Below are 26656 nucleotides of genomic sequence, written 5' to 3'. Positions count from 1 at the left end.
GCTGCAGCTTGGATTCAATCCCCTGACCTAGGAACTTCCACACTCATGGCCATTAATTAATTAATTAAAAATCATGTATGATAGTTTAAGAACGAGTACATTCTGAGAAATAAGTAAAGTTCAGACAGATTATGAACATTACAGGTCCAGTTTCTGATCAACTGTGTCTTAGAGACTATCTGCCCCAGAGATATAGGTCTCCTGCAGTGACATGAAACCAAGATCCTGCCTGACTTCCTGCCTGGAGAGAGCAACACTCACTGCTGATGGGCTTTCTTTCCCAAATGCCAAATATTCCAGGCTGAATTTCCAAATGGACCTGAACTATAATGTTTAGATAATTGTGTATATAAATGTCCTCATTGAGAACTTATTTGTAGGCTAATCTTACATAATATTTGGCACTATCAGTTTAATCTTTCTGAAAATCTCTTCTTTATGAATGTTAATTGACAATGAATCCTAAACTTCTTAGATTTATATTTCTATGCTCCTTTTCCATTATTTTTTCCATCATTTTGAATCTCAGCTACTCTAGCAAATAAGGATAATTAACTTTTTAAACATGGTTTGAAAGTTCATTCTACTTGAAGCCTTTATTCTGACAACTCTCCTTATTGTTTGACATTGGTTTTGCAATCAAAATTTACAATTCAGATACATAGTAATTAAGATTAATAATACCTTAAAAGTAGTACAGTATTTCAATTAAGATTTTAATTATTTCATTATTTATTCTTGATTTAATGATTGTGGATTGAACAACTCTGCAACCAGCAGATTTTAATTTTTTTTATTGTTATTTCCCCAATATAATTTTTTTCTACTGTACAGCAATGGTGACCCAGTTACACATACATGTATACATTCTTTTTTCTCCCATTATCATGCTCCATCATAAGTGACTAGACATAGTTCTCAGTGCTACGCAGCAGGATCTCATTGCTAATCCATTCCAAAAGCAACAGTTTGCATCTATTAACCCCCAGCTCCCAATCCATCCCACTCCCTGCCCCTCTCCCTGCCCCTTGGCAACCACAAGTCTTTTCTCCAAGTCCATGATTTTCTTTTCTGTGGAAAGGTTCATTTGTGGCATATTTGTCTTTCTCTTCTGACTTACATCACTTACTTTTTTTATTATTTATTTATTTATTTGGCTGTGCCTATAGCATGCAGAAGTTCCAGGGCCAGGGATCAAACCTGTACCAGAGCAGTGACTTGAGCCACAGCAGTGACCCAAGCCATAGCAGTGACAACACCAGATCCTTAACCCTCTGAGTCACCAGGGAACTCCTGGATGTGTTTTAAATAACAATAATGATATGGGAAAATAGCATTTATATGAAAATATATCTTGTTTCCCCAATATGTGAACTGAAATTTCATATCATCTACACAAGAGAGATTCTGAAAATTTAAGTTTTGTAAGTTGGGTTATTATTAATAAATACGTTTGAAAACTACCCATGGTGATTTTCTTTTCCCGTTATCAAATGGCAAATGGCTGGTATCAAGGTGATTAAATCAAAATTATATGCCAACAAATACAAATGGCAAATGGCTGGTATCAAGGTGATTAAATCAAAATTATATGCCAACAAATACAAGTAAATGTAATCCTAAAATTACTATTTAAGGTTTATCTATAATTTAATTTCATTAAAAATTCATAGAAAATATGTATTTATATTTTATTGAGTCTCTAAAATACAATTATCTTTAATTAAAACAAAATGAAACAATAAAGGAAAAATAATCAAAACTTAGAAAAAAGGATCACATTGTTTCTTAATTTTCCAGAGCTGTGTGATTTTTAAAGGCTTAACACATAGACATAATATCTGAATTACACAGTTTCAATACTTTACAAACCATTCTAAGTAATAGAGTAAAAGATGAAAGGTATTCCCTTACTGACCCTATTTTCTCTTGATACATATACTGTATATTATATATATAAATATAAATACATTTCTGAATTTTTATATACATGTATATTTCTACATTCTGGAAGGCCTGATGCTCTTAATTAATTATAAACCTTTATTACCCTTTTTTTTTACTTTTTTCCCCCTGAACTGGTAATATCATCAATAGAACTCTATAGAAATTTTCATTGCAATAATTAAAAAGGCAACAACTATAAATAAAAATTATCAAATAAACTACTTTCAAATAAATTATTTACCAACAGATCATTATTTCAGCATATTTCTAGAAATAATACCTTACATTTGAACTTAATAACTTCTAGATTTGAATGCAAGCTCCAGCTCATATTTGATCAGTGATCATAGGACATTACAAATAATTCATATTTTTAAGTGCCCACTATGTATTAGAAACCTGGCTAGTTTTCTCTCAACTATAACAACAAAGATGTGTTAACTGTCCTCAAACATTTTGCTCTGTGACAAATTAACTTCACCAGTAGTTACAACATTGACCCAGAGATTTAAAACTGTTCCAACTTAATAACATTAATTATTTTGTACGGAGATCAATTAGGTCTTTATTAAGAATAGAATTTACATACCACAATGAAAAGAAGGAATAAATGGAAATTTATAGTGTTAAACCTCCTGTTAGCCACCCAGTCTCAAAACTGGGCCTTCCACTCTCAAGAATTTTAAAATTCTCATGCATTAAGGATCTTTAATCAAGCATCATATAAAAATATTTCCACTGACTTCTGTTGATTAGATATCATTTTATAATTCAAAAGACAACACTTTCCCTTTTTACCTGCTTTCCCAACCATGCCAAGTGGTCCTACTACCATTTACCACAAACTTTAACCAGGCAACAGAGGAGTGCAATGGAAAATATTATCTACTCTTTTGCTGAGATGTTATATGTCAACTTTTCACCTAAGGCAAAATTTAATGGCTGACTGGTGGATCTTCATTTCTAGGGATTTCCTATGGAAACACTGACATAACCTTTAACCAGAGCAAACAGAGACACTCTAATAAGCAGGCAACACCAAACCTAAAAATGCATGAGGAACAGAAAGATCCTGGCAGGAATTAATCTGCCATTTTCACACATCTGCCCAAGGGAAGTATTGTAATTGCAAAAATTTACTCTAAGACTGCTGAGACTCGTGGTAATTATGTTTCTTTTTTTTAATAGAAATAGCCACAGGTGGTAACAAATTGGTTTTTGAGATGGGGAACTGGGCATGCATTCTAACCCAAACTACTATGTAATTGCCTTGGTTGTGCAAAAAAAAAAAAAAAACATGTAGAAAACATTGCTCAAAATCGGGGCGAGGGGAAGGTTGCCTTAAATGTATTCCCTGTCATTTAGTTTCTCCCAATTTTAGCCACAGTGCTTCACTTGGTATTGACATGTCTGCACTCAGAGCCACAAAGCAGAATAGTCTTTTGTCAATAACCCTTATCTTGCCTGTGCATATGATTTCTTTAGTAGGATAGTTTTCTTATTTCCTGCCTTATTATCATCTAGGAATAAATAGTAGCTTTCCTAGAAGGTCAGGATCTGGAAATTTAGCTAATAATTACTATCCGTGCATCTACCAAACATTACAAGTGTAATGTAAGGTTATGAACTACTTTTTTCAAACTATGTGTTCTATTAAAATATTTCCTATGGTTCATATAATCTCTGCTACCAATAATTCTGTCTTATCCTACACTTAGGTTCATGCATGAGCACTGACATATTTCATTGTTCTTAAAATTACAAATGCATCCCATGCTTTCCATGCTAAGTAAGAGTCATCTGTATCATCTGTTATCTCCAAACCTTTCTCAGTAATCAGAAACTTTCTGATTTAATCTATAAGGATTGAAATAAGAGGTTAAATGTTGGCATAAACAAAAAGAAAAACAATTCTTTAATGTTACACAAAGTCCTGCAAAGCTAAAATAATCACAGAAAGAATGCAATCGAATGTCTTACCTTGAAACTATGTGAAGGCAAGTTTGTATGTAATCTTTAATTCTACCTTAATGGGAATGCTAATAATGATGATTGATTTCTCTTTCATTTTGCATGACTTGTAACTCCTCTTATTCACATTCTTAATGCAATTAGTTGATTTGGGATAAACTATATTAAAACAGATGTAAAACTGCCAAAGCCAAATAGAATTTTGTGCCTTAAGAAGACACCGTAACAGAAGTCACCAATATTTAGAAGATCTGCTGGCTTCTTGATGACAGAACTATGGAAATCAAAGCAAATCACGTTTCAAGCTGCTCAGAAAGTTTTGATGACTAATATTTATATAAAGATGTATCACTAAGGAATTATCAAGTTTGAACTTAGAAAATGTCCTATTTTGAAGTTAAGTTCTGTTTTTCCAAAATACTAAATAACTTTTTTTCTTAGATTGCCAAGATTTTAAACATACTTTTTCTCAAGCATTTTTGTTTCTTACTGTTACCTCATCTATTGAAATGGATACCTCAATAAAAGTGCATTTTGCCACATTACACTGTGGCTAGATAATCTCCTTCATAATAACTGTAGATCAATTGCTTTTATAAATATGAGCTCTGCCTATGCAATTGCTCTGGTGTTGTGGAAGAATAGCAAAAATCTTTCAAATTCAGCCCTAAAATAATCTTATTATATTCTGGTAAACTACGCCATGGGTAAAACAAAATGAAGAGTTTGTAACAAGGGATTTTGTATTGGGGTTTGTAAAGAGAAAAGGAGTAATGTGTCATAAGGGTTAAAAACTACAGTTTTAGGTTTCAAAACTGATACAGGTGTTTGTACTACAAATACGTAAAAATTTAAGAATTTTTCCAAGACATCAATAGTCTAAAATTGGATTACAAAAGTAAAAATGAATTTATGACCCTATGACCATTTCTGCCTACAATAAAATGCCTGTTGCAATTCTGCTTTGTAAAAGAAAGCTATCAAAATTTAGGATTTATATGTATATTTCAATTTGAGTTTTACTGATTGGAGGATATGAAAATTCTAGGCATAATTATAACCCAATTATTGCTAAACAATGCTTATTAAGGATTCAGATAGAAATACTATAAAGAAGTATACCAACTGTGATTTATGCTTAAATTACATTTTTAAATTACCACCAAAAAAGAGCAGAAGAAATATACCTAAGGCACCATAGTTGTTGGAAAGAAATTAAAGTCACATTGCAAGTTAAATCTGTTATTTTAAAATATATATGCCATTAAAATAGCAATTGAAACTTTGAGAATATAAAGTCATTATCTACGTAATTTACAAGCATGTATCCATTGGTTCTTAAAAAGAGTACATATCTACAAGACAATAATGAATATATAGCTTTGGAAACTTGAAATAGAGCTTTAATGCTTATTCTTTCATATTCCACAAAGGCTGCTTTGCGCTGATAAAGGAAGTAAACAAGAAATTGTCCTTTAATGTGTCCCACTAATTAAAAATCAATCAAAAACACTACAAGTCAAAAAAATAATATTGTTTAGACAGGGTGTATTCCACCAAGCAGATTACAAGATTTTATTCATCTTCAAGTTGCCCATTTTTCATTTAAAATAAATATGGCTCATGTTCATTTCATCAAATAGAAACATAAAGAAAAATAGCTCAGATCTTTAAATATTACAAAATGACTGAAATAAAATGCATTTCTAATACCATTAAATTATTTCAATATATTCCATTCCCCTAATCAGACCAAAGTCTATTTATGCAGATTAGTTACATCTAAAGTTACATTTATCCAACCTGTATTTATCCTTTGATCACAAAGCTTGTTAACTTAAATGGTCTTTTATTGTTATGATTCGTTTTCCCATAATTATGCTGTTTAACTGCCTTATTTTTTGAATAAATATATGCAAACGTGCCAATCATATTTAGCACAGTGAGGCTAGATGCTCAATGAACTGTAAGAGTCATTTCACTACAATAAAACAAACTCCCTGGACTAGATCCAGGGCAGAGCCTACAAATACCAGTTATGAGAATGTCACTAGGACCAGAACAGACAAATAGAATTGTGTCACTTGTGTATCAATAGATTCTCTCAAACACTGCCTGAAACCAATTTTACAGTCTATCCCTGGAAGAACATGGTACACGCAAGTGAAAAATGCCACCCGCGCTGCCACAATTTTGCATCTGTATCTTATCTCTCTCTCTCTCTTTTTTTTTTTTTTTTGCTTTACCTTAAAAATATTAAATTTATACTTCTACAGTAGCAAGGAAGTAAGAGCAAGGTTCTGCTTAGTCACAGCAGGGGATGTTGATGTCATTAAGGACTACTTTATTATAGATAATTTATTTCAGGAGAGCAAAGGATAGCAATGCATCACTGTCAAAGCTAGTGGTGAAAGCTATGACTAACTGTAAAATACTGTGCGCCATTGAAGGGAATTCTTGTCAATGTCTCCTTTCCTAGAATAGGTTGACAATAGATCAGTGTAGGTCTGATGAAGATTTAAAAGTATTTTGGAGGTAGGTGGCAAAAGTCACACCATCTTCAAACTGCTAGGCAAAACGACTTTATGCCATTTTTTTTAACAAATACAGTCACTGGTTGAAGGAATTTAATACAAAAAAAAGAAAAAAGAAAACCTTTCCCTAATGGCTTTACTAAAATATGGCTTTAAGATAATGCCCTGTGGGATTTATTAAACAGAAGCATCACTGAGGGGAATACATTCTGCAGTAATGACTAATATCATAATTAGCAGGTGCATTTGTAAGAATGTACCCACTATTGAGTGTATTGCCAGAATGAGCAGAGGGGAGCTAAGTTTCACTTCTTAACTGTCAAGAGCCCAGATCTAGTGGCTTCATCTTCCTCCTGTTATTTCATCATCAAGCTATCAGCACATACTCTCATAGTGCCTCCAGCCATCCCGCCATCCTCCCCAAAGAACCAGAAGCTTGGATGAGATTTTGTTTTCCTCTTAATCTACGTAAAACTCCAGCCTATTGCCCATTGAAAGCCAGTTGTTCCTGAACTGCTTTCCAATAGCTGGCTCTGCTTTAAGGAACTTCAAAATACTTGAAACTTTAAAAGAGTGAGATGATCAAGTTTTAACATATTTTCAAAGAAAAATAAAGGTTTGAGCTCATCCTTAAAAAGAGAGCTACCTTTGAACTAAAAAAAGTATAAAAATGGGCTAATATCTGTGCTTGAGTATTTACATATATTACACTGAAAATATAAAGGCAAACTCTAATTTTGCCAGGAAATTTTATTGCTCACATTTTCATAAATATGGGCAGAGCCAATCTTTACTGCAATACATCTTAAAAAAAAAACATAAAATATTTTCTTAATGCACATATTTTACTTTTATAGATATATTGCTACTGTATTATATTACATAAGCAGCTCTAACAGTGAAAAATGTGAAACCTGACAATGGTAGTGAAACATGGTAAAGTATTAATATTACATTTTAAAACAGTACTAAATATTTATCTGGAGGTTTTTAGGGCTTTTTCTTTTTAAATATGTATATTTCTTCATCCTTTAATGGAGATGATATTGGGGAATATTTACTTATTTTAACTTTATATATAAATGTGTATCTATGCACCAAAAAAAGTGAATAATATGTATTATAACATCAGTTTATAGGGAAAAGTTTCTGGAAAATATGTTTGTTTTTATCTTTATTTGGTGTGTGTAGTTTGATCAGAATAGTCACAGGCAAAATATAACATTTTAGAACATGTAAAGTTTTTTTGCTTGACTAATAAATGTGTTCAATTAGTTAAGATAGGAATTCTAAGGCATACTTCTATGATCCAGTATTTTTCCTGATCACACTCAGCCTTAAATAACATGGAGATGCCAATAATAATATTTCAAAAATCCTCCATGCAGATTTATATATGGTAATACTTATTGAAATTATAAAATTAACTCATACAACTCTAGTAAATTATAAAACTCACTCAAATAATTTAAGTGTAATTAAAAATTATCTTACTCCTACATTTTTAAAAGACTGTGTAAGGATGATAAAGTATTACCTAGCTAATGTTTCGGAAATGTTATTGAAAATTAAAAACTAACGGATAAAGATGCTACGACCTTATAAGTAAATATTAAAAAATGTGATTCTTGGAGTTTTTGTTTCTGTAATAAAAAAGTCATATTTTCTGCGTTTTCATTTATTATAGAATAGGGAAATGCACATAGAATTAGGCTAGAGCTGAGATTTTCACAGGTGCACAAAACTAAAAATAAAAATAACAGTATATTTAGAAAGATGATAATGATTTGGATTTTTCTTCTCCTAAGAAATTCAAAACACCTTAATCATTGACTTTCTTTTTAGTTAAGTTTATTCCTACTTTATTTGTACTACTTTTAATATATGAAAAGACAGAAAATGTTTTATGATGATGTACTCTTCTTAATTTGAAGTACGAATTAATTCTATCTTTAAAAAAAAAAACTTAAAAAACAAAGACTAGTTGGACAGATAGTCCTAGGGGCAGGCAGTAAGAAAAAGATATCCTTTCCAACTCAGCCTATCATAACCCCTAGAAAGAGAACTTATATCAAATTTATGGAAAGCCAAACTGAACAATCATAGACTAATACTGCAAAAAATTCTTCACAATCATAAATGACAAAAAATTGTCCACACCCTTTGTGTTTGTTACTGAATCTGCTAACATACTCGAGTATGAGGTTTGAAGATCATGGTTCGTCTGAGTCCCACATCAAGAATCCCCTCATTTTAGAGAAGTAGGAATACAGGCAGACAACAGATAAGGTTTCTAGGAAAGATGTGCTTTTTCTTTCATCTTTTCGTTCTAAGACACTGAGTTTATTGTCTACACTACAGTGCTTTAGTCTTCTATGCCTCAATCTCATTTTTATATATTTGGATTGGCCGTAAGTATTTATCATGTGTTTAATTTGCTTTTACTGAAAAGGCCATCCAGGGATATCAAACGGATTCTCTCTTCCAGATTAAAGAACCTAATGTCAACCAAAATGTGAATATTTTAAAATTCAACTGTAAAACACTGTGTAAGGACGTATTCTTTTAAAATTTTATTTTGGTAGATGTTATTCTGCTGGCTCAATATATTCTCCTATGACAGCATATTAAGATGACTACATTTTACATGTTAAAAAAAATTTGAAAACACAGATGTTTAAACAAAATCGGAAATTCTCCCACCAGTGAGAGGTCCTCAGCCTCCTCCCTCTTCTTAGCCAGAACTTCATAGAAAAAAACCTGTTGAAAAGTTACCCTGTGACTTAAATATTTCTTGATAAGCCACAATTAGCAGTTACTTATGACAATTAGTAATGATCACTGCTTGATTTTAGATTCTCATAATTAACCTATGAAATAGCCCACATGAAAATTGTTCTTATTGAAGTGTGCTTTTATAAATTTGTGTAATAATATATTTGCTTTTCCTAGCACAAAATGTGTTCTTATTTTTCAAAATCACTTTTGTAGCTTTCAAATAAATAAAATATTTCATTATAACAACATTGTGTTATGATTCCACTAATCATAATTTAAAGGCTATTTTAATCATTAGTCAATTTTTAAACACTTCATAGACTGACTTGACTTGGGCTGAGAAACTTGAAGAAAACCCACAATAAAATCCTTTCTCACAAATCACTGTTTCTACACCAGCTCACATGGTTGTTCTGCATCCAATTTCAATAAAAATACTCTTATGACCAAGAACCTATAACCATGAACCTTAAAATTTTATATCCTGTCACCCACACAAAATCGTTTGAGAAATAGTGAGCTCCAATCGTGAGTCTTATAAATACTAAAGTTCCTAAATTTCATATCACCATTCCTTACTAGTGTATCTCAAAACAATGATGGTATTATTTTCATTTTGGCAATGGAAATACACTGGCCACATTCTAAACAGCACACAAGATACTGGAAAATAAAGATAAACCAGAGCTAGCAGCTACTAGTCCAATCGTACTTTGTGGATTAAAATTCCTCCTCCAGAAATAGGCCTGACATTAGTAGTGTGTGTCCTCAGCAGGCTGTGTTCAATAAACACACACTAATAAATGCACTTGAAACAAGAGCATAGGATACCTGAACACCTTAATTTGAGCATGTTGCCTCAGCACAAAGTGTTTGCAGCACACTAGTTTTAAAAAGAAGGAAAAAGCAGCAAGATCACTGTAGTCCATTTACTCTGTTCTCCATAATAGGTACTGAGGAAAACCTGACACGTTCAAAATGGAATTAACATATTATGAACTTAAAAACCATTCCTTATAGGACAGCAGAAACTTAACAGAAAAAAAAAAAAGTGCCTGTTTTAACATTTTATTTTGAGAATATTTCCAGGGCAGGAGAAATATGGGAAACTGAGCCCTTTTGGAAAAAATTTTCAGGAACTTAAACTTTTTCTGGGTCTTTATGGCATGAATTAAGATTCCAGAAGAAAAGGGATAGCAAGGAAATTTGTCTTTTTCGTTTTCTGCTTAATATCTCTTTCCGTGTGTGTGTGTGTGTGTGTGTGTGTGTGTGTGTGTGCGTGTGTGAAATTTGCTCTGGCTCAGGTTTTAGTGCTAATGAGAGGAATCACCATTATCATCATCATCACCCTTCCCTTGGGTAATGACCAGCTTCAAGAACAGTTGTGGGGACCCCTATCTCCCAAAACCTCCTGGATCCTTCGCAGCCAAGATTGTTCCTCACTTATCTGATCAGGAATCAGGCTTGCTGAGAATTCTACTGCACAAACTTCATTTTGACTGGACCCTAAGGAAGAATTCAATTCATAGCACTTGAAGTGAAAGATGAAGCATTAACCTTCTGTGATATCTTTTTAGCTGTCAATGGGGAAAATATGAAAAGACATACAACATGTACACTTAAAAATGATCGCAAATGATTTGTGTGTGTGTGTGTGTGTGTATTTTACTGTATCTTCTTCTAAAGAAATTTTACTGTATCTCCCTCTAAAGAAAACATAAATGCCAGTTTTACATAGTCACAGACTTTCATAGAAACTACAATTTTTCATGGGAGGAATTTCTTGTTCAATTTCGTGTAGCACTCCAAGAAAATCATGACTACTGGTATATAGAAAACACTGTAAAAAGTGGGATTTAATACTATGATTGATACTTAAGTATTCAGGATCATAAAGTATGAGTCAGTTTTACAAGGAAATTTATACTATTATCAGAAAATGTTTTACTGAGTTTTAGTATTTGTTATACTTATGTTAGAAAGAATAAGATTATGAAATTTCACTACTTTGTTTTAACTATAATATCATTACTGAGTCAAGTGTCACTAAAACATATTTGCTTTTGCAAAGCACAAAACTCTGAATTATTCTCACTTGTTCCAAACTAATCTTCCTCCCAAAATGTCACTTTTAGTTAATCTCAATATTGAATTTCAAGTATTGCTCATCCAGAGTAATTTGTAGTAACACACATTCATAATAAGCAAAAATTAAGTTTTTCTGTGACACAACTCAATAGTGGATAAAAAGAAACTAGGCAGTAAGTAGACACAGTACAGTCACCTGCTATTAGAGTCTATGGTCCATGCTGGGTCAGCTAGTTTTTTTCATATATCGGTAACTTTAAATTATACTATCTAGTATATATTAAATATCACTTAAATATACTGAAATTACACAATATGCAAACTAAATGTATCCTGGAACTCTTTTTGGCACAAGTACCTTTAGTGCAACTTTGCCTCCTGTTTTCAAAAGCCCAGAATAAGTCCCCCCTCCACCCCTAAATGACTACGTGAAACAAATTAGGAGAATCACAGGACGAAGTAAATAAAAACTTCATAGTTATTTGTCATTTTCCAAAGCCAATATTTTTGTCAAACTGTTGAAAGATCTTTACAGCATAATTTACACTTTGAAAATTTAATCTACACTAACGCATTATGCTGCAATTTCAGCTGAAGAATAAACAAGCATATTGTCATTTAAAACACTTTTTAAATATAAAACTGATTTGGGGGGGTATATGTGGAAAGGTAGCTCAAACTGACTCAGTCTCTGGGATTCTGACCGGTTGCTCTACTGTACTTCAAGCAGTTAACTTAATATCTGCATATACATTTCTTTCTTTTGGCATCAGACTTTTATGGAATCAAAAAAATTAAAGTGAATTAAATAAAACCATTTTTTTTCCTACTCTAGTAATCCTCTGTTGTGGAAAGAAATTCAGACCAACAAATAAAGTAAAATAAACTATGAATACTGAACCCTGGAAACATTTTAAAACCTATAAAAATAAACTTTAAAAATGCAACAAAAGACATTTACATCTTGTAGATTTTAGACAATTTACATGGGAGGAGCTTTGTATTGACTGTGTCGTACAGGCAGTGGCAAAAGTGTAAATTCTTTTCATTTAAAAATTTTCCCCTCTCCCTGCTGCTGGCACTGTGGCTTGTCCTGTTCCAAAGATTTCAGGACAACTCCCAAACCAGCAAAACAGTGAAGCCCCAGTTATGCTAAAAGTCTCCTACCTGAATTATGGACATCCGAGTGGCTGGGGTCTCGCTCGCATTAGTCCCTTGTCCGGTGAAGCTGGTGTGGCAGCCAGCATGACCCTGAGGGACAGTCAGGTTGTTGGAGGCCGGTTTGAGATACATCACCTCCGACCGAGGTGAGCTCAGGGGCAGGCGGGTCTGGTAGTCGAAGTACATGGGGGAGGTAGCCAGGGAGGGGCTGCTCACCACGTTCATGACGTTCATGGCGTTCCTCTCCTCCACCTCGCTCTGCACCAGCATGATATCATTTTTGTTGATCTTCTTCTTCTTGCCCTTTCCCCCGCCCAGCTGCGGGTGGCTGTACTCGGCGATGCGGCAGTTGTAAGTGCGGATCTCCTTGTTCTCGCGCTTGCACTTGACGGCGATGGTGATCATGGCCGCTAGGAGGATGATGGAGATCGTGCTCAGAGTCACGATAAGCGGCAGAGACATGTCCCAGTGGTGCTGTTCGCCATTTACCCGGGGGACCCCCTCGGGCAAGGAGCCGCTCACCGAGCGGATGATGAGCTTGGCCACCGCAGACAGGGTGGGCTTGCCGTGGTCCGTCACCTTCACTACCAGCTCTACCACCGGTGTCACGTCCTCCCAGAAAGGGTGCAGCGTGCGAATCTCGCCGCTGGATGGATCGATTTCAAACAGGTGGTCGTCATTACCGTCTACGATCTCATATGTGAGGCGCCCGCTCTCGCCAAAGTCGCTGTCAAGTGCGCGTACAGTGCTTACCAGGTAGCCCAGCCCTGCGTTGCGTGGCACCTGCAGCTCAGCGGTGTCGTTCTGCAGCGTAGGCAGCACGATCACCGGAGCGTTGTCATTCACGTCTAGTACAGTCACCCTCACAGTGGCGTTGCTCTCCAAGTGTGCGGGCGCCCCAGAGTCCTTAGCAAGCACCTTGAACTCGAAAGCCTTGGTCTGTTCGTAGTTAAAGGAGCGCAGGGCGTAGATGGCCCCGTTTGTGGGGTTCACAGACACATACGTGTAGATGGACACGTCGCCGATGTGTGAGGGCAAGATTGAATAGGACACCGTGCCATTTTGGCCCAGGTCGGGATCCTGGGCGAGCACAGAGCCCAGGTACTCTCCAGGGATGTTGTTCTCATGAACCTGCAGCACATAGAGTCCCTTGGTGAAACGAGGCGGGTTGTCATTCTCGTCCAGAATCTTGACGGCAAAGGACTTGGTGGAGTTGAGTGGAGGCGATCCCCCGTCCCGCGCCACGATTGTCACGTTGTACTCGTCCTGTGTCTCGCGGTCCAGCGGGCGGTCCGTCACCACCGTGTAGAAGTTGTCGTAGTTCTCCTCAAGCTTGAAGGGCACGGACCCTCCCGGTCCTCCCAGGCCGCCGCCGCCGCCCGCCCCTCCTCCGCCCAGGACCCTGCACTGCAGCTGCCCGTTCTTGCCCGAGTCTCGGTCGGTGACCCTCACTAGGGCGATGACGGTGCCGGGCGGGGCGGCCTCGCTCAGCGCCCCCTGGCGCACGGAGACGAAACCAATGGACGGCGCGTTGTCGTTGCGGTCGATGAGCTTGACAGTAACTTTGCAGTGGGCCGGGATGGGGTTGGGACCTAGGTCTCGGGCCTGCACGTCGATCTCCAGCATTCCATTCTCCTCATAGTCCAGGTTTCCCTTGACACGTATCAGGCCAGTCTTGGGGTCGATGGAGAAGAGCTCCCGCACGCGGTCGGGCACATAGCTGCTGAAGGAGTAGAGCACTTCGCCATTGGGACCTTCGTCGGCGTCGGTGGCATTCAGATCAATGACCACGGTGCCCAGCGGGGCGTTCTCGGGCAGTTCAACCAGGTAGGAGGGTGCCTCGAAGACCGGGCTGTTGTCGTTAGAGTCTATCACCTTCACGTTGATTTGCACGGTGGCTGAGCGCGGCGGTTCGCCGCCATCCAGGGCAGTCAGCACGAGCGTGTGGTGGTTCTGCTGCTCGCGGTCCAATGCCTTCTGGATAACCAGCTCTGGGAACTTGGTGCCGTCGCCGCGGGACTTGACGTCCAGCGCGAAGAGGCCGTGGTCGTCTCGCGTAAGCAGATAGGTGCGGAGCCCGTTCTCGCCAGCGTCGGGGTCATGTGCACTGGTGAGGGGGAAGCGGGTGCCGGGGGCCGCGTTCTCTGAAATGTCCATCTCAATCTGGTCTGAGGGGAAGGAGGGAGCATTGTCGTTGATGTCCTGGATCTCTACCTTGATCATGCAGATCTCCTTGTCGTTGGCAAACACCTCGAGGGATAGCTGGCACTTGGCGTTGTGGCGGCAGAGAGACTCGCGGTCGATGCGTTGCTTGGTGTAGAGAAGCCCGCTGTCGGCGTCCACGTCCAGCAGGTGCGGCGCCGAGTTCTCTAGCACCCGGTAGCTACCGGACTTGCTTCGCCCACCTGCACCGCCGCCGCGCTCTGCGGGAGGAAGCCCCGGCTGCAGTCGAGCATCCTTGCCGATGTTGCCGATCACCGTGCCGGCCCCTTGCTCCTCCGGCACCGAATAGTTCAGGTTTTTGAGCGTCAGGGCAGGGGCCCATAGGAGGAAACAGCAACAGATGGAAAGGTACATCCCAGACCGGTGGGGTGTTGGCAGGAGCAGCCGGACTGGAGGGGCAAACGGATGGGTGCGCGCCAGCTTGTGGCCCGGGCGCAGCGTGCGCGCGCGACGCGAGCTACAAGTCTGTGGGTCCTTCTTTCCTTTCGCTCCCGGGCTGCGGCACCCCGCAGTCTCTCCTTATTCGGTTCAAGTTCCCTGAACCTGTTGATCTACAGCATCCGCACTGGGCGAGAAGCAGCGGCGCAGCGGAGCTGCAGGGGCACAGAGCAAGGCGGCGGCTCCCTGCGGCTGGGGACAAGCCCGGGGCTTTGTCTCTCCCGCCTGGACTTCGGGCGACTCAAACTTGAGCGATGAGACCAGCGATAAGAAGGAAATCGCGTCTGGGAAAGATGATAATGAGCTAAAGAATCCGTAGGTTTTCCTCGCTCCCGCTAGGGCGCTGCAAATCCACTCCTGCCTTTTGCCTCCGGAATACTCTTCACATCGGGTGGGGGAGGGAGCGGGGAGGTGTGTCTCCAGGCAGATCGGAAAGTGAAATCCTTACTTGTTTCTCCTCTCCTGTGATGAAATTGATGGGGATGAGGAACAACGAAGAGAGAGTCAGATATATTTTGAAGCTTCCCCGGAGCCCGGTGAAATGTCTGCTTGCCTCGCGGGTTGGTCTGTTTTCAGGCAGTGTTTTGCTGCATTTAGAGATCTAATCTTGCTTTGCTGGCTGAGGCAGCGGTGGCGGCGGACTGCATCTCCCAGCCAAGGGTTTTATTTTTCTTTTCTTTTTTCTTTTTCTTTTTTTCCCCCTCTCTCTCTCCTTTCCGAGCAGCCAAAGGGAGGGGAGGAAATGCAGCGCAAAAAACTAGTGTCCCGATTTGTAGTTTCCTCCCTCCGCCAGGCTCCTCCCTCTCTTCCTCGGAAAAGGCTCTCCCCCAAGTCAGGAAAGCCACCGCCTGATCAGCTTTTGCGGTGTGAGTCTATTGGGAGAGGGGAAAATATATAGATATATCTCCTCCTCTGAGAGTAGAACACACTCTCTTGAGATTTCTCTACGCCAAGCCAGTAGCCGCTGCTACCATCCCATTCTCTCCCCGCGAGGAAGGACTTCTCTCGATGCAGTTTAATTCCAGTTTGCTTTTCTTCCCAGGCGAAAGGAAATCAACAGGCAACTCATGGTTGGATGTGCAGATTTGAAGGGGGAGGGGGAGGAGGAATAAAAAGGAAGGGGGAGCCACCCTCCCAGTCCTCGCACACACACTCTCCCTGTCTCTCACTAGAAGGGAAACAGTCTCTGCATTCACAGGGCTGGGCTGTCAAGTGCCTCTCTTTTCTTTCTATTCAGCATCTCCTTCCAGTGGCCCTGCCTCCCAGTCCTCTTCATCTAGAAAGGAAAACCTTGGCGAGGAATAAAAGTGAATATTTGAAACGAATAAAGTGCGGGCTTTTTTTTTTTTTTTTTTTTGCTTCAATTTTTTCTATAGTAGGAGGAGTGGGCTGGATGAAAGGAACACATCAAGGTTTGGCGTGATATATTCTGCAGTCTCGCTCTCGCAGTCTCTCCGGGCTACTCGAGAGGGCAGCGGGAAAGGAGCTGCGGCCGCGGCGGTCCAACCCAGGGCGCCCACCCCGGGGAGCTACCACCCAGAGGCTGCTAGGCACGGGTCTGTCTACACATTATTTCGGGTTCTCGCGGCGCCTCGACAAACGGGAATGACACATCCAGAAATGCAGGTGTTCCGATCTGCCGGATGAGTCAGAAGCAGCGGAACGAATCGTATTCACTCTCGCCTCATGGTCCTCCCTTCACAGACATTAGTTGTTGCTTCTTCCTAACGCTTTCTCTGACTCACTCTACGGAAAGAAAAGCCAGATTCATGTTTTGGAGCAAAAGAAAAAGCGAGAGAAAGGGAGGGAGGGAAGGAGGAAGGTGAAGCTGAATCCAGCAGCACTTTTTACTCTACCTCTTTCTGCCGGAGTCCGAGGCTCTGGAAAGCAAGGCGTCTGTTTTGCTAGATGTATTTATTTATTAAAAAAAAAAAACCTTCCCTTTTGGTTAGGCGTGAGGAACCCCCAAATTTTTCAGTCTTGGGGGGGAAAAATTAGGATTACAGTGACTGTTCACAGCTTAGCCCCGCATCATAGTTCACGATTTTCCTCTCAATGTTCTCTATTCACAAAGTCCAGCACCGGTGTGCGTAGTTAATTGTGCAGTCCGATGTGGAGGGTTTTTTTGTTTTTTGTTTTTTTTTTCCCCTTTCCTTCTTTTCTGTCACGGGTGGTCTCTTTCAGTCTGGTGCCTGTCAGGATCAGCTCACAACCTGCGAAAGACATGCGGATTTCAAAGCAAATAAATCCATCTCCGCAAGCAAACCATCGGTGGAAATGAAAGGTGAAAATTCAACAGTTGGAGTAGCGTCTCCCCAGCCGCCCTCCGCGCTGCCGCATCCGAGGGGCTCGCAGTCCCTGCTCTCTCCCCAGCGCCTCTTGCTGACTGACTCTATTCACCTCACGCCGCCGCTTAAACATTGATACTGATTCCCTGCCAGCCAATCCGCGTGAGGAGCAAGGCGCTGCCTCCTCGGCCTGCGCCCAATGGAAGGCAGAGGAGAGACTGGTGGGGGCGGAGCCTGGAGCCCGGAGCTTCAGGGCCATTGATTAGATCAGTTAGATGGGAGACCGGCCGGGCTGCCGGAGCCCAGCGCTAGCTTTGGCCGCGGAGCCCAGGGCCTCGCCGCAGGGTCTCCTGAGTTTTTAACCACCGGAAGAAGAGCCTCCACCGTCTTCTTCTGGAAAAGAGAAAATTTTAAAAAAAGTTTGACAGCGATCTGTTTATTGCTTTATCCAATGTAAACGGAACCGGAATCGCAGCATGCTTGCAGAATAAGGTAGCTGCGGTCTTCCTGATGGATTTCAGTACACACACACAAGCACCACACACTCAACCATACCAAAGGAGGCGCAGATCTTCTGGTTGCGCATGGACCCATCTAAATGAGGTGCAGAAGTGTGTGTGTGTGTGTGTGTGTGTGTGTGTGTGTGTGTGTGTACGCGCGCGCGCGCGCGCACGCGAGCGCGGGGGGTGCTGCGCGTGTACGTTTCTGAGGCGGGGGGGATGTGTTGTGTATTTCAATGAGTGTGCGTAAATGCGAGGGTGCTAGCGCGCCCGCTTCTGCCCGCGCTGGTGCAAGCACACCGCAAGCAACAGCAATCAATATGTAACTTTCTTTATCCTCAGAGAAAATAGGTTGTCCCCAGGCACCCTGACAAGGAAAGTCACTTGATTATGAAAGCGTTTCAGAAGAAAAGCAGAAGCCCTGTGAAAGAAAGGCCGCGTCTCTCCAGAGAAAAAGCGTCTCCCCTTTAAGGAGAAAGACTGGTCAATTCAAGCTTTGTAGCTTGTTAAAACTCAAATATAGCAGAATAACACTTAGGGCTTTACCCTTTTCAGTCACCAACATCCCAGCCCAGATTCAAAGTAAAACAGATATTCATATACCAACTCATAATTATTTTGGTGTTTTGTTTACTTCTGTCTTGTCATTAAAGTTCCCATTGGAAATTTGAATGTTAGACCTTAAGACCAAATAAGTGTCGATGGCCACATTTGCCAAAGCCCCTGTGACTAGAAATTGAACACCAAATACCAAGACAGATCAGTGGGAGATCTGTTAAGATTCATGCTTTCTAAGTAATAATATTACCACCATCACTACCAACACACACACACACACACACACACACACACACACACACACAGAGTTCTGATTCATCTATTTCCACCACTACAGTTCTTAATCTCAGAGATTCTTTCTCCCCAAACTATAATCACAAACATCCACAAGCAAGGACTGGTTTTGTTCGTGATACAGCTGTTCCAGGAAAGAGTTAAGAATGAAAAAGAAAATTGAAGTATTGAAATAGAAAAGGTGAGTGTTTGATTGCTAGACTATTGATCGCTATTCATAAATACTAAAGTTAAGTTGCCATTTATAAATTGTGAATGACTAATGTACAAGTCTAACATGAATCAGTGAAGATTCAAAGAAAATCAAATCCAGACCGATTACAAGAAAGTTCCGATGATTGTTGCTAGGATAAATTGCTTAAAGATTTAGGTAAAGGAGCTATTTATTTCCTAGAGGATTCAATGAGATTACCTATAGTCTGAATTGCAATCTGATCTGGATCCTAAATTCACCATTCCCTTAAAAGACTATCTTTAACAGTTTAAAAATTCAAAGAGGAGTGCTCTAGAGCCAGACCTTCAAATACTAAAATGTCTTTGTATTTTCTAAATAGAGAGTTTCCATGCACATGCCTTTGCTAAACAGGGGAGCTAGAGCTTTGTAGAGATCTAAGTTGTTTTCCCTGAGTGGATGTCTAACTACCCTGACCCATGGAAACTCACATTTACATTTCTCAGGCAGGGGTTCGTACCTCTGTCCTATTGTGTGTACCTTGGTTTGTACCTTGGAAAATGAGGTTTAGAGGTTTTATTTATTTATTTTGGCCATTCCCACAGCATGTGGAAGTTCCCAGGCCAGGGATACAAAACCAGCCACAGCTGTGACAGCACTGAATCTAACCACTAGGCAACTAAGGAACTCCTTTAAAAGTAGCAGCTGACTTACATCATGAGTAGAGATTACACACATATATTAATCACCACTTCATCAAATTTGTCCTATTTATGATAAATCTATGATTTTTTTGCATTATATTAGTAATCCAAGGAAAGTCATAAAATATCCTTACCTGAGGTTTGCAGTAAAGCAAAAACAAGAAGACGAAAAACTTCCAAGGAAAGGGTAATATGGTTTATTAGTTATCTTTAGTTAGATGTGCTGTTATGCAAATGAGGGGAAAACCACAGCGTCTAAGAAGAGATCAGCAAGTGACATGCAACACATCATCAGACACTAATTTGCCCACCAACCCTTCAGAGTAATTGTGTCACACCTCCCCCTAGTGTATAGAAAGAGAACTACCATGCTTATGGTGAATACCGAGGGTTTGGGTCAAGGGGAGCAGACAGAACTACTACATAGCAGATGTATTATACATTAATTTGTAGCATTGAGTTCTGTTGTTAAAGACTGACATGTACCCACAATAGTTGATTTTAATCTTTACATATCATCCCTCTTTCATTTTTAAAGGAAATGGAATCAATTGATATTTCCAATTGTTTGTCTTCCCATTAACCAGACACAATTTTTGAAAATGTATTCACTCCTGATTTGTAACCCTCTCTTAAATTATATTTTTTCCCAAACATTTTTCTGTTTACTATATCATTTTGAGAAATTTCTTTTTGACTATTCTTAAAATGTTAAGCTCATTTTTTTTAAAGAGATGATATATTATTAAACAGTTCAGAGTTACTACTGGTTTTTATACCATAGTTGGCTATGGATATATGATATCTAGCTGAGGAATTTACAGTCTCATATTTCTCAAGAAGAGACTGGTTGATAATCACACTATGTAATTACAAATGATAGTCTCAACTTTAAACCAAAATTAGATTATTCTTTTCAAATTACATAAATACTGAACATCCAAAGATCTTGTGTAATTTAATCAATACATATATATGTGGATGCACACCCACTGAGAAAAAGTACTTAGAAATATTTATTAACATGACTTTATTTAATTAATAAGATATGCTAGCTTTAAGATAAATTGATTATGTTGAAACAACTTCAAACAGAGAAATACCATGGTCCATTTTTATAGACTGGTAAAGGCTGATTAAATACTGTTACATTAAATAAATGATTAAATATCTTCATTGTTAAGGAGTAAACTTAAAATACCATTTTATGAATTTTTTTGTTATTTAAGTTATTTAATTTTATCTCAGAGAAGTTCTTTAAATTTCTTATTAGCTAGCTGTAGTAGTACATCTGAGAGTTTATGCATGCAGCCACAATGGCAGCAGTTATAACATTCTTCCAAAATTTGTGCGGCTTGCTGTCTTCTTGAGTTCAATAAAATACAGTTCTTTCTTTACTTATTTTAAACAGGCTACCTTTATTTTTATTTATTTATTTATTTATTTATTTATTTATTTATTTTTGTCTTTTGCCTTTTGAGGGCTGCACCCACAGCATATGGAGGGAGGTTCCCAGGCTAGGGGTTGAATCTGAGCTGCAGCCGCTGGCCTACACCACAGCCACGGCAACGCGGGATCTGAGCTGCGTCTTCGAGCTACACCACAGCTCATGGCAATGTGGGATCCTTAACACACTGAGCAAGGCCAGGGATCGAACCCACAACCTCATGGTTACTAGTTGGGTTCGTTAACCACTAAGCCATGACGTAATCCCTAGAATACATTTCTTAAGAAAAATTTTTGAGGCCAATATCTCCAATACAGCAGCTGTTTATATGACTGAAAAATTCTCTCTCTGCTAATATCATATTGAAATATCTTATTTAAATCCATAGGTGTTTCACTCAGAGCTAGTTCTAGTTTCCATTGTGTATTACAGATATTTGAGACTCATCTCCAACACACAGCTATTGGCCAATTACTGAGTTTTAATTAAAGCTTCCCATTTTAACAAATGCCAAATTCACACCACCAATTGAACAATCACTAAAACATATCTTTCTCCTTTATGATAGATATGAATTTTAAGAAAGTAATTCAAATTAACTATAAATTTTAAATTTCAAGAGAAATATTTTATAATTTAAAAATTTTTGAGAGCAAAAATCTCTCTTCCGTAACAACAAAAATAAGAAAAATGTAAAATAGCTTCAGCAGTAAGCAGTATATTAAACTGAATGGTAATTTTTTCTCATTTTTTAAAAATTATTCAATCTTGCTATGAAAATATTTGTCACAAAATGATATATTTTGAGTCTCTTCTATTATATGTATGTTATGTTACAATATAACATATTCATATACATGTGCTCTCCTTCCACCATGGGAAGTAAGTTCCTAACAAAGTTAAAACTCCAGGATTAACCCTACAGAAATATGGAAGTTCTATGAATTTGAAATTCACACAATAAATGAACTAAATGTGTTCATTTATTGAACTAAACATGTCCAACTGGTGTTATGTATTTTCTGTATATTTCTAAATATTAAATCAGAAGGAAAAATTTATAAATTAGTTGCCAATGATGAAATTTTGAACAAGGGCTCTTACTTTAGGATGTTTAAGTATTGAGACTTAAATTTAACAGGCAATTTAAGATTTTTATATTTAGGTTTTACAATGGAAAATTATATGGTACAGTTAAAATAAATTGTGTTTGTGTACCTGTGTGTAGAATATCTGAAAGAGAAGCCAAATAGAAACAGGAGTTGTCAGACCAAAAAACACAGGTTACATTATATCGAATGTATTAGCATATATTAATAAGGGGAGTTAGATTACATTGTGCAAAATGTAACTGAGAAAAATTATCTCGAGCTTCATAAATTTCAAATGGCATGTTTATGTCTTATGCCTTAGCCAGAAATAAAAGTGTTCAATTAATTATGAAATCTCAACGATCCTGCCCCATAAGAAGTTGCGTGCTCGCGCCCCCTTGTGGCCACTTTGACAATAAAGACAGACAGGCATTTGGTTTCGAAATTCCCTTCATAAGAACAACGTTAGATTTGTTCAATCTTGGTGTACTAGTTTTCAAAACAAATGAAAAGTTTATGAATGAAATAGTTAACTTATAGAAATTACTACTGGATTGTTAAAGTGCCTGAAGTTGGGGACAAAAATAATAAGTATCTCATGCATAGTTCAGCGTTCCCATTATTTCTTAGAGTTAAGTATGTTAGGACAATTCTAAAGCTGAGAGACCAGCCCAAGGAGGAAACCCAGGCAATTTGATTCAGTAGGTGGCACTCTTTCCTCAGAGTCAGTTTTGCTATGATGACCTGAAATGATGTTTCAAAAAGCGATGTCACTGGAGGTCCTGCCTTTCAGGTGAGGCAAAACCCAAAATCTTATCATCACTTAGGGTTATAACAGGTCACACGTTTTTTTCCCCATTATTCTGAGGTATTTAAACATCCTATTGTATAGCTATCGCACAGAGATCAATAGAGGAGTACACTGAGCTCTTCGGAAAGCAAATAAGTGCTCTACAAATCCTCTGCATTTTAATTATCATCATAATCATTAACCCTCCCAAGTCTCTGTGACAAGGTCTTACTTGGATAATTATGTTCTACTTATGTAAATTCCTCTTTTCAGTGAGCTAGGCATATTATTTCCTCTTATCTTTTAAAAATTCGGAGCAGTTCAATTGAAAACCAACCACTGTTAAACAGCTATTGTCTGTCACCCTGGAAATAGCAGACTTTTGTTTTAGGTAAAGCACCTTTGTTTAGTTTTTCCCTCCTAAACATACGTAAACAAGTACATATCCAATAAAATCATGTCTGTTCCCACTCAAGTGATGTTTTTGAAATCATGTTAAATGTTAAATAAAAGGAACCATTGGCATGAATCGTCTTTAAATTTACCATGGCCGGAATGATTTTTGGAGCTGCTGAAACCTAATCTCTAAAATCAGATTCTCAGAGAGTGTCCACATCTTTCTGAGTCAGTGTCACTTGTTTCTAGAAAAGATGAGAGAAAAAAGTCCGTGGTCACTTACAAATTGCCAATACTAAAATATAATATAAAGATGTATAATATTTTAATTAAACATTGAAAAATTAAGTCCAACTTTGGCTTTGTTTCTGACATAGCTTTATGTCTCACTAAAACTGGTTATTGCTATATAAGTTTGATATGTGACAACCATAAGCATAGTATTAAACACTAGGAATTTAAAGGTTTGAGGATTTATTTAAGTACTGGCCAACTCGTCTTAGAAAATCACAGGTTAAATTCTGAAATTGTGTTATTAGCTATAATAATTAGATGAGTTGGGATTACCTATTTTTCCCTTCTAAATTATTTGATTGAGGCTTAGAAACCAGAGAAAAGCAGAAAACAAGAAAAAATATTAAATGTATTGTACTGTTTGGCCATTTATACAAACATAAATTAACACTATTCTGAAGGTTTATTAATAAGTTACAGTGGTAATCAAACCCCTTTGTGACAAGAATCCTTTCAAGAATCTATTAAATGCTATGGAACTCCTTTCCAATAAATTTGATAGTGATCTATAAATTCAGCTTGTACACATTTTTTCATGAATGCTTGTAGAAATTGTATGTACTTGATTAGCTAACTCATTGTGTACAAATACTGAAGTAACCATGTTTTAGAAAATGATCCCAAAGCAGCTTTGCTCTGCTAATATTAAAATTTTAAGAGAGGTGAAATGAATTTGTGTGATGCACTATACTATATGAAATATCTTTTAATAATTGAAAAAATCTATTTTTTAAAAGAAAAAGCTTCCTGTACTTTGATCAGAAGCCTCATTTGCTGTGGGACGCTTAACTATTGTAACACAAGCAAATCTCAGAAGTAGCAGGAAAATAAGAAATGGCCCAGGGAGCAGCCTCTTTATTTTACTACTCAGGTTCAGCAGCAAAATGTTTGTTGAGATATAGAGATCTTTCTCGACCTGACTGGTGAAAGATGGACATATAATTCCATCTAGTTAGAGGTAAAGGGCACAGCTGCTGTGAACAGGCAAAAGCAGCCAGAGAAGGGCATACCAATGGTGAGGGTTGAAAAGTTTATTTTATCACTCAGCCATTTTGACAAGTATACATTAACAATATTACAGAAGTGGTTACTAGATTCTTGAGTCATGGACACTTCCAGGAATCTGCTAAATGCTTTTGAACTGATTTCTGGTGCATTTATATCTAAAATTGTTCCTTGACAACAGTACATTGTTTTGGGGGAGTATTTCTGAAGAAGCAACCCATAGAATTCCCTATATTCCATGGACTCAGTTAGAACACCCTTCAGCACTTTGGACAGCAGTTCGTCACTCCAAGTAGTTTGGGTTTAGAAAGAAAACATTTAAGGAAACAAAAGTGCTTGAAATGTACACATACATTAAAAGAAATAAATATTTCTTTTTTTTTTTTTTGTCTTTTTGCCATTTCTTGGACCGCTCCCGCTGCATATGGAAGTTCCCAGGCTAGGGGTCGAATCAGAGCTGTAGCCACTGGCCTATGCCAGAGCCACAGCAATGTGGGATCCAAGCCGCGTCTGCAACCTACACCACAGCTCATGGCAACGCCGGATCCTTAACCCACTGAGCAAGGGCAGGGACCGAACCCGCAACCTCATGGTTCCCAGTCGGATTCGTTAACCACTGCGCCACGACGGGAACTCCAAAAAGAAATAAATATTTCTGATTAATCAAGGCCTAAAATACTGCCTTAGTTTCAAAGTAAATTGGTAACATGTCACTTATCCCTCCCTTGACTCAAACTTTGCTAAATTGTCATTGAAAATATCATTAGAAAATTTAAGGAAAAAGAAAAAAAATGTACATCATATGAAAAGGAAATGATGACATATTTGAATAGTGAAGAGTTTTTTATAGATATGCTTGAGATGGAATTAGATTGAAGGAAACTTCTTGAGTCTTAACTCCCCAAAGCTGCTTCCCTGGGAAGAAGAGGAAAAGATTAGAAAAAACATAAATATCTTATGCACTGGAGAGAAGTAGAGTGAAGAGTAGGGTGTGGGGAGTAGGGTGATTGTATATTTTGTTTTATCAGTAGTTCTGGGAAGTGCCCCCAGATAACCAAACCTTTATATTTGTCTGAATCTGATCAGAATCTGCACAGTCTCTTGGGGAAACTGTCTTTACCCTCAATGATCTCCTTCTGTGAAGATGAACAGGGTGAGTGCATCTTTCTGACACACAGGTAACTGCAGAGAAGAATTTCAGCACCACATTCAGGGAACATATATTCTCTTGTGAAGTGGGATTAATGTAAAGTCTTCTCTGAAATTGTAGTTATATTCTCAAAAATGGTTTCAGAGATAGTGAATCCAAGAAACTTGAAGAAGCAGCCATGAAAGAGAAATAATATAAAATTCGAAAAGTCATGACTGCAAAATGTAAAACCACAATAGGTTTGGTCGATATCAAAAGGCATACTGCCAAAAAACTTAGAGAAGACAGGGAAACAATCAGCTATTTTTTTCTGTAATTCAAAGGAAAGGGGCCTGTGAAGAGAAATAAAATCAGAGAAAAATAAACATGTCGACAGGTGCAGAGTATCCATTAACAGACACAATAATAAATAACAAGCTGTAAAGGAGAGAACAAAATAGAATGTGAAAATGTGGAAGATCTATAACCATAAAAACAAGAGGGGAAAATGTTTTAGGGGTGAACAAAGGCCCACTTTTGTTCATTAAAATAGCTTATTGACTACCAAGAAAAATGTAGAGGCCAACACAGAAATAGCCCCTTTAATTTTTGAAATTCAAGGATGATGAAAAAACACTGTTAAGTATTATCTCCAAGTGATGTAACCCTAGTTATAGAGTGAGAGGGAAGGCCAGCAGCAGCTGCTGCATTTTCTCAAGTCCCCGACTCATTGGCCAGCATTAGGGGGGCTTGACCATTGCCAGGGCAAATGACATTTTTAGGGAGCAAGCTGATGGGAAGAAGAGCAAGATAGCATGGAACCTGAATTGCTTGACTTGTGGGCAAAT

At 38.4% G+C, this 26656-nt stretch overlaps 1 protein-coding gene across 1 annotated transcript in view; it reads right to left on the bottom strand.

Moving 5' to 3' along the window:
- Positions 1 to 15401, bottom strand: part of PCDH17 (protocadherin 17) — a 99338-nt gene extending 83937 nt beyond the window's left edge. The window contains exon 1 of the mRNA XM_047756225.1: positions 12486 to 15401. Within this exon, the coding sequence (XP_047612181.1) occupies positions 12486 to 15056 (2571 nt within the window). The 5' untranslated portion in view covers positions 15057 to 15401. The remainder of the gene's footprint in view (positions 1 to 12485) is intronic.
- Between the last annotated feature and the right edge of the window lie 11255 nt (positions 15402 to 26656).

This window comes from Phacochoerus africanus, chromosome 13 (genome assembly GCF_016906955.1).
Source record: "Phacochoerus africanus isolate WHEZ1 chromosome 13, ROS_Pafr_v1, whole genome shotgun sequence".
Classification (NCBI taxonomy): domain Eukaryota; kingdom Metazoa; phylum Chordata; class Mammalia; order Artiodactyla; family Suidae; genus Phacochoerus; species Phacochoerus africanus.
Note: the sequence above shows the minus strand (reverse complement) of the source record. Positions and strands in the feature narration are given on the sequence as shown.